Source organism: Budorcas taxicolor, chromosome 9 (genome assembly GCF_023091745.1).
Source record: "Budorcas taxicolor isolate Tak-1 chromosome 9, Takin1.1, whole genome shotgun sequence".
In the NCBI taxonomy this organism is placed as follows: domain Eukaryota; kingdom Metazoa; phylum Chordata; class Mammalia; order Artiodactyla; family Bovidae; genus Budorcas; species Budorcas taxicolor.
In genome coordinates, this window is record NC_068918.1 from 78,525,986 (window position 1) to 78,534,552 (window position 8,567).

At 49.2% G+C, this 8,567-nt stretch overlaps 1 protein-coding gene across 1 annotated transcript; it reads right to left on the reverse strand.

Annotated features, from left to right (window-relative positions):
- Window positions 1-2,475: 2,475 nt before the first annotated feature.
- Window positions 2,476-8,138, reverse strand: LOC128053444 (UL16-binding protein 3-like). The gene is given in 5 exon segments (XM_052645962.1): window positions 2,476-2,591; window positions 3,527-3,802; window positions 3,995-4,019; window positions 4,021-4,259; window positions 8,057-8,138. Coding segments are annotated over 5 exon segments (738 nt in total).
- Between the last annotated feature and the right edge of the window lie 429 nt (window positions 8,139-8,567).

An 8,567-nucleotide genomic window follows, 5' to 3' on the forward strand; every position in this document is an offset into this window, starting at 1 on the left:
AATTATTTTAGTAGAAAGATTTAATATACCTACCTGACTTTAATATTTTGTGTGTAATCACTTGCTTAGACTCTTCCTGACAATGCAAAGTACTCAGAATTCTGTAACTCAAGATATATATCCCCAGTGCTCCATGATAGGTCATATAATATTTAATTCTATTTTAATTATACTTTATACCACTTTATGCCCCCCTCTACTGTCATAATTGCTCTTATTATTATGGGGTTATTTTCAAACACTGGATCTTTAAAATTACCAACCTATTTGCCAATTTCTTAGTTCAACGTGACTTCTTAGATACTGATTCTTCTTTCTAGGTTTCCTTCTTACAGAAGTGCATCTTTTAATTTTTAAAATTTTAAATGTATTTATTTTTTAAAGGAAGGATAATCACTTTATAGTATTGTGTTGGCTTCTGCCAAACATCAACCTGAATCACACATAGCATCTTTTAATATTAAGGGTTTGTGAATGGTCAAGTCTTTCAGATTTTGTTGGGAAAAAAATCTTTATTTCACCTTTAGTCTCAATAGATACTAGTATGATTTTTAAAATTTTCCTGCTAGTCATTTGATTGTTCTTCCTTTGTCTACATTATCTGACTCTTAACTCCCCCTCAACCTTTAAATTTTCTCCTTCCAAATTTCACATTAGCGTATGTTGAGAATTCTTACTCTCCTTCACTTTCCTTCAACATGTATTTCACAATTTCTCTCCTTTTTATGTATATAAGCTAAATTCTGGTGAAATATTTAAATCTATGTTCTAATTCTCTATTTCTTTAATTATGTCTTATCATAATGACTCAACTTGGCTCAGCTATGACTAGCATTTATACAGTGAAATTATTGAGCTAACTAGAATTATAATGAAATTATAGTGGGAAAATGAGTATTTATGAAACGTTTATTTGTGTGGTGGGGGTGAAGAGATCTGAATGAGCTAAGTCTTGACTTAGGATAGTGAAAAAATAATTAGATAATTCCTACAAGTTAAAAAAGAATAGACATCAAAAAAATTAAGAAGTTGAAAAGTTACCTTTAAAAAAGGAAAAGGAGTGAAATAGAGGCTGAGGCCTGATATTTAGTCATAAAACCTAAAAAAGATGTCCTTTTCATTATAAGGGACTGGAATGCAAAAGTAGGAAGTCAAGAAACACCTGGAGTAACAGGAAAATTTGGCCTTGGAATACGGAATGAGGCAGGGCAAGAGCTACTAGAGTTTTGCCAAGAGCATGCAATGGTCATAGCAAACATCCTCTTCCAACAACACAAGAGAAGACTCTACACATGGACATCACCAGGTGGTCAACACCGAAATCAGATTATATTCTTTGCAGCCAAAGATGGAAAAGCTTTATACAATCAGCAGAAACAAGACTGGGAGCTGACTGAGGCTCAGATCATGAAAGTGGTGAAATAAATTGTTCCTGTTTTTTTTTTTTAAAGATGCTGAGTAGGATTTTGTCAAATGTGATAAAGCCCGTGAGATGATGCATGTACCGCGTCATCGTAACCGGAAAACACTGAGGATTCTTGGGGTCTGATCTCCTGGATCTAAAGTGAAGAGCAGCAGAAAGGCAGACAGAGCACGTGCCATGCTTCCTGGGAGCACCACCTTCTGCAGAAAAGAAAGAGGCCTTGGTCCAGGGGGCTGAGGAACTCCTGTCACTTTCCTGGGGCGGCCCCTCCCTAGCCCCTCCTCCAGCCCCGCCCTCACTGAGGGGCTCCTGTGTCCTCCACCCCAACCCCCACCCCAGGCCCAGCAGCTTCTTGTCACCTCCTCCTTCCTTCCTGCATCACAGTCACCCCAGGCCCTGACACCCCCTGCTCAGGCTCAGGACTGGAGCCAGTGAGGAATCAATCTGCTCCCTTTACTCAGGTCCTGATCCTCCCCAAGGGGGGGCCTAAAGGACCAGGGAGCAGGTCCCCGGAGGAGGGGCCTTGCTTCCTGACAGCCTTGGGGGGCTGCAGGGAAACCTCCTTCCTTCGTGCCCCTCCAGCCTCTGAGGCAGCAGCACACACAGCTCTCAGGACCAGAGTCCCTGCCCCGATCTCCTCCACCCCAGCTTAGGCCCACCATCCCCAGGCACCTCTGCTCAAGGCAGAGCCACTCAGTGATGGAGGCTCTGGGTCCCCAGGAGGCTGCTGACGTGCAGGCCACACTGAGTCAGAACTGCTGCTGCTCCAGGAGCACAGGCCTGGCCTCAGCCCTTCCCCCAGTCTCTGCTGTGGGGCTCCTGCCTTGCCTGCTTGACTCATGCCACTCCTGTGGGAACGGGCCCTTGGAGTTGGGTCTGCAATTATTGCTCTCGGGTGATATGGGGTCTTATTCACCTGCTCATTTCCAGGGTGAGGAGGTTCAGTGAGGGGCAGGGGTTGGCTGGGATTCACCTTCCCCGGCCTCACACCAGGCCCTGTGCCCCTGCCTTCCCTCTGAATTCTGCCCTCAGTACCTGCTCCTGGAAAGGACTCAGCCCAGGAAGACAGTTATAATGAAACTGGTAAGGAGCACGGGGAGGATCCAGGTGGTGTGCTTGATGGCTGTGGCCGTGGAGTTGACTCTGATGGGAGCTGCAGTTGGTGATGCTGTAAGGAAAGTGAGAGTGAAGCCTTTGTCCCGACCCCTAAACTAAGCAGATGCCTTCTCAGCCCCCCGGACCCAGGTACCCTACTATGGAGTCATTAGTGCATAATTTCTTTACAATGCTGTGTTGGTTTCTGTTGTAGGACAATGCAAATCAGCCATAATTAGATCATATATCCCCTCCATCCTGAACCTTCTTTCCCACTCCCATCCCACCCCTCTAGGTCATCACATAGCACCAGCCTGGGCTCCCTGTGTTATATAGCATCTTCCCACTGGTTAGCTATTTTCTGCATCATAGTACGAATATATGTCACTGCAACCGTCTCAATTCGTCCTACCCTGTCCTTCCCCTGCTACGTTCACAAGTCTGTCTCGTGTCATGCAGTCATTTGAACCAACCATATGGCAGCCCCTGTGACAGGTCCTGAGGTGAGATGGAGGACGGGAGGAGCCCCATCTCCACAGAACTCAGACAGTGAATGGGCGAGCAAGGGTCCCCACACAGCCCCTCAGGCCTGCGTGACATCAGATGAGGTGACGCGAGGATGGGAACAGATTAAGTCCTCTCAGGAGCTGATGTCTGAGGCGGCATCGACAGATTTCCAGAACTAGAATAGCTGATGTTTTTAAAAGGTTGTAGACAGAGGGTCAGTAAGAAGGAAATCTCTAGAATCGGAGTGGTGCCCTCATATTTAGGGGTCAGCAAGAATCCATGTACAATGGTTCAAAGCCCTGTGCTATGAGGGAGAGATGTCAGGAGATGGAAGAGGAAAGAGGATCACAGACCATCCCCAGGGCCATTGATCTCCCAGGAACTACTCACCTTGAATTGATCACTTTCACACACACACACACACACACACACAAACACACACAGGTGTGGGTCCATGTCCCTTTGAGTGGACTACCACTTCTTTCTTCTAGTCTCACTTACCTGTGGTTGTCAACATTTCCTCCCAGCGCACCAAGAAATCCCGAAGCCAAGCCCGACAGTCTCCCATGGAGACCTTCTTGAAGAAGTTGCTCACAGCCCTGTCCTTCTCCCACTTCTCTCTCATCCGTCTCCCTCCAGAATGAACCACGGTCCAGTGTCCATTCTCCGAATCAAAGAGGAGGCACATTTGTCCACTGAAGCCGAACTGCCAGGATCCACGGATGTGTCCATCCTCTTCACACCGACATGTCATCCTGCCCTGCAAGGTGAGAGGGTCTGCCCCCCGCCGTGGCAAAGAGCTCAGCCTCTGGCCCAGCTAATCTGGCCCTGTTCTCTCCTCCAAGGCCCGCTCCTTCCACTGGACTACTAGGGAAGGACCAATATCCTCCATTTAATTTTTTACCCGAAAAAAACGAGTGAGTTTAAGCCCCCAGCATGCTCCTTCTGCACCTGGACTTTCTAACTCACCTGTGACCGTGTGATTCTCCGACGTTAACATCAGGCAGCTGCTCCCTGAGCAAGTCCCCGAAGTCTCTGAGTGTTTCAGTCTGTGTTTCCCAGGCCTTTGTCGTTTTCACCTCCTCCCCCAATGGACTTGTGAATTGGATCTTAGCACGACCACAGTCATAGGAGAGAAAAATCTTTCCATCCACCTGGCCTTGAACCACACACCATGGTTGTCCAGGTCTGGGCTGAGAATCGATGGTAAAGTTATAGCAAAGAGACTGAGCATCTGTGAAGGCAAAAGGCAGGTGAGGGCAGGGTTGGCAGAAAAAGGCCCATAGGCCTCCTCCCCTCAGTTATGTGAGAGCAGAGTGAAGGTGCAGGGCTGGCCTGGCAGAGCAAGCATGGTCCCTCCTGCTCCATCCCCAACACTCCATAGAGCCAGTGCCCCTCGCTTCCTTGTGGAGAAGGAGAGGTCCCCTGCTGGGCAGAAATTGCACATCCTGGATATGTGCCCTTGCCCACCAGGTCAGTACCCAGGATCGGCCAACACACAGCCTTTCTGGATACATGCCAGACGGCCCTGCAGGAAAAGCCTAAATTGAAGAGGACTTTCAGAATCGAACCCAGTGTCCTGCCAGAGATGGAGAGCATGTGGGTGCTGCTTCTGAGGAGCCTTTCATTTCTAGAACGGAGCCCCTTTTCAGAATGCATCCCCGGAGAAGAAAGCCACGTTCCAGTGAGGAGTGCCCTTTCATCACCACAGGAATCACGGAAGTCCTTTCCTTCTTTCCCAATGAGCTGCATGACCATGGACTCAGGTAAGTGAACCTGAAGGAGCAGAAATGACTCCCACATTCACGTTAGACCTAGCATGTTACTAGCATTATGCACAGGAACTGCAGTATCATCATGGACTCCCTGTTCCTGAAGTGAGGCTCGGGGCTCCAGGCAGTCAGTGGACAGCTGTGCCAGGCCCTGCTAACAGTGCTTATCCCTGGGTCCACAGATCCACACCACACTCATTTCACGTGGCCTGGATTTCTGACATGAATGGACAATCTTTGCAGTTAGTAAAAGTAAAGTAATGCTCAAAATTCCCCAAGCCAGGCTTCAGCAATACATGAACCGTAAACTTCCAGATGTTCAAGCTGGTTTTAGAAAAGGCAGAGGAAACAGAGATCAAATTGCCAACATCCGCTGGATCATCGAAAAAGCAAGAGAGTTCCAGAAAAACATCTATTTCTGCTTTATTGACTATACCAAAGCCTTTGACTTTGTGGATCACAAGAAACTGTGGAAAATTCTGAAAGAGATGGGAATATCAGACCACCTGACCTGTCTCTTGAGAAACCTATATGCAGGTCAGGAAGCAACAGTTAGAACTGGACATGGAACAATAGACTGGTTCCAAATAGGAAAAGGAGTCTGTCAAGGCTGTATATTGTCACCCTGCTTATTTAACTTATCTGCAGAGTACATCATGAGAAACACTGGGCTGGAAGAAGCACAAACTGGAATCAAGATTTCTGGGAGAAATATCAATCATCTCAAATATGCAGATGACACCACCCATATGGCAGACAGTGAAGAAGAACTAAAGAACCTCTTGATGAAAGTGAAAGAAGAGAGTGAAAAAGTTTGCTTAAAGCTCAACATTCAGAAAACGAAGATCATGGCATCCAGTCCCATCACTTCATGGGAAATAGATGGAGAAACAGTGGCAACAGTGGCTGACTTTATTTTTCTGGGCTCCAAAATCACTGCAGATGGTTACTGCAGCCATGAAATTAAAAGACACTTACTCCTTGGAAGGAGAGTTATGACCATCCTAGATAGCATATTGAAAAGCAGAGACATTACTTTGTCAACAAAGGTCCATATAGTCACGGCTATGATTTTTCCAGTGGTCATGTATGGATGTGAGAGCTGGACTATAAAGAAAGCTGAGCGCAGAAGTATTGATGCTTTTGAACTGTGGTGTTGGAGAAGACTCTTGAGAGTCCCTTGGACTGCAAGGAGATCCAACCAGTCCATCCTAAAGGAGATCAGTCCTGGGTGTTCATTGGACGGACTGATGTTGAAGCTGAAACTACAATCCTTTGGCCACCTGATGCAAAGATCTGACTCATTTGAAAAGACCCTGATGTTGGGAAAGATTGAAGGTGGGAAGAGAAGGGGATGACAGAGGATGAGATGGCTGGATGGCATCACTGCCTCAATGGATATGGGTTTGGGTAGACTCTGGGAGTTGGTGATGGACAGGGAGGCCTGGCATGCTGGGGTTCATGGGGTCGCAAAGAGTTGGACACGACTGAGCGAGTAAACTGATAAATACTGATCTCCCTGGATGTCTCAGTATCCTTCACCTTAGCTTTTGTCTCCAAAAAGTGACATTTTTCAACTCCCACTCCTCTATCCCAAGGGTAAAATAACTGGAGATGGGAGTTGCACTGTTGGGTGTGCCGCCTCTCAGATACTGAGTCATCTGCAACATGTCTTGGGACGTGTTGGGAACTACTGGAACAGGATCATAAATAGTTCTGCTAGTGATTCTGTACAAACTGAAGTTTTTACTTCTTCAAATTTTTTGTGGCATATTTTTTGTCGTTTCAACGTTAAGACTGTAAAGCTTTTTGAAGACTACTGTCAAGTGGAGCTGCATTGGAAGATTAGAAGATTCTTATAACCTCAGAATCTACTTTGCCAGAACAGGAAAACAGTCCGAAACACTGACACAAGCGGTGGCCACTGCCCCCAAGTAGAAACGCTGAAGAGAGAATTCCCACGAAATTGTGTACTTGGAAACCTGCTTTATGTTCGAACTCTGACTTTGCAAGCCAAGTGAAGGGCAGGGAATTTGTCTCGCTGGGTATTAACTGCTGAAAGGATTAGTGTTAGTTGCTCAGTCCTGTCTGCCTCTGCGACCCCATGGACTGTAGCCCGCCAGGCTCCTCTGTCTATGGGATTCTCCAGGCAAGAAGACTGGAGTAGGTTGCCATTCCCTTCTCCAGGAGATCCTCCCAACTCAGGAATCAAACCTGGGCCTCCTGCATCGCAGGCAGATTCTTTACCGGAATAAGGCCATTTCTCACACAATGAAGTTATGCATCAAGACCCAAGAGCCAACACACCCGGTTCTCGCTCAGGTAGAGGCTCGCGCTGACCTCCCTCCCCCTGCCCCTTCCCCCCACCACCTCCACCGACCCCAACTGCTGGTGGCAGGGCGCGGGGAGTTGGAGGGGCGGGGGACTGGGTGCAGGGCGTCGCGGGGCTGGCGCGAGCGCAGCAGAGCCGGCAGGAGCAGCACCGGCGGCAGCGGCAGCCCGCAGGAAGCGCGGCCCTGGGAGATGGCCGCGCAGATCCGTCCAGCTCGGGACCGCGCCTCCGCCGCCCAGGAGAATCTGGGCCGCGGGCAGTCGCCACCGCCGCCCTGAGCCCTTCACAGACCCGAGCTTCCGCCGCCGCCCAGCTCATTTCGTCCTAGCACGTGGCAGCAGCCCAGAGCCCTTCACAGACCTGAGCGCGGCCGCCACTTCCCCGCTCTCAAGCTCGGCCCTGCCTTCCCTGCAGCCCCGTGCGTTCTGCAAGTGAAATTTATCACCTGTAAAGAGCGCTGGTCTTCCAAGGACACAGAGCAGTACCGATCTGAAGGGTTTGTGTGAGCAGATGGGGTGTGGGGAGGGCGTGCTTTTCGAGGAGTTATCTGGGTCTCTTCTCCCGGGGACGGCCACCTGTCCCAAACCCCCTGGCTCCAGGGCTCCCACTTGGCAAGGGCAGGCCGGGGTCTTGAGGGCATTTCCTGCTGCTTTCTTGCCACCTTTTCTACCAGCTTCTCCTCGGAAACTCCCGGCACCACTATTTCACCAAAGTCACCTCTTTTCTGGTTACCAGAGGGTGGGTAACCAGCCCGGGGAAGCCCCCAACCCCAGGTGCAAAGGGGCCAGGGGAAGGGACAGAGGAGGGCGAGGGTCACACAGCACAAAGTTTCCCTAACCCCCTCGTATACCCCCATCCCCTTCCCGGGTTAAGTCATTCCCTCCAGCCCCTCCACCCACAACCCAGACGGTTCATCCGGAAACTTACCGCCTGGCGTCGCGCTGAAGGGGTAAAACAGAAGTAGAGGCAGAAAGCAAAGACGGGGCTTGGAACCCCCGATCCAGGCCATTGTCACCTCATCCCAGTTCCACAGGAATGCGAGGTTGCCGCTCCGAAGTGGGGATTATCTGAGACCTAGCTGGCTCTGGCTGCTTTCTTTTCTGCCTGCTCCTTTCCAGCCACACCCCTCTGGGGCCCACCCCTTGTGCTGGGTTGAACCAGCTTGGCCAGGCTTCTCCTGAAAGACTCACTGGCTCCTGATTGCCAGTTGCTGTGCCCCATCCCTTCCCTCTAGAACCATGGGCTCATAGCTAGAATCTTTGCAGTCAGATAGCATGGGGAGGCCTTACAAAGAGCTGTGAAAAAAAGAGAAGCGAAAAGCAAAAAAGAAAAGGAAAGATAAAAGCATCTGAAAGCAGAGTTCCAAAGAATAGGAAGAAGAGATTAGAAAGCCTTCCTCAGTGATCAATGCAAACACATAGAGGAAAACAACAGAATG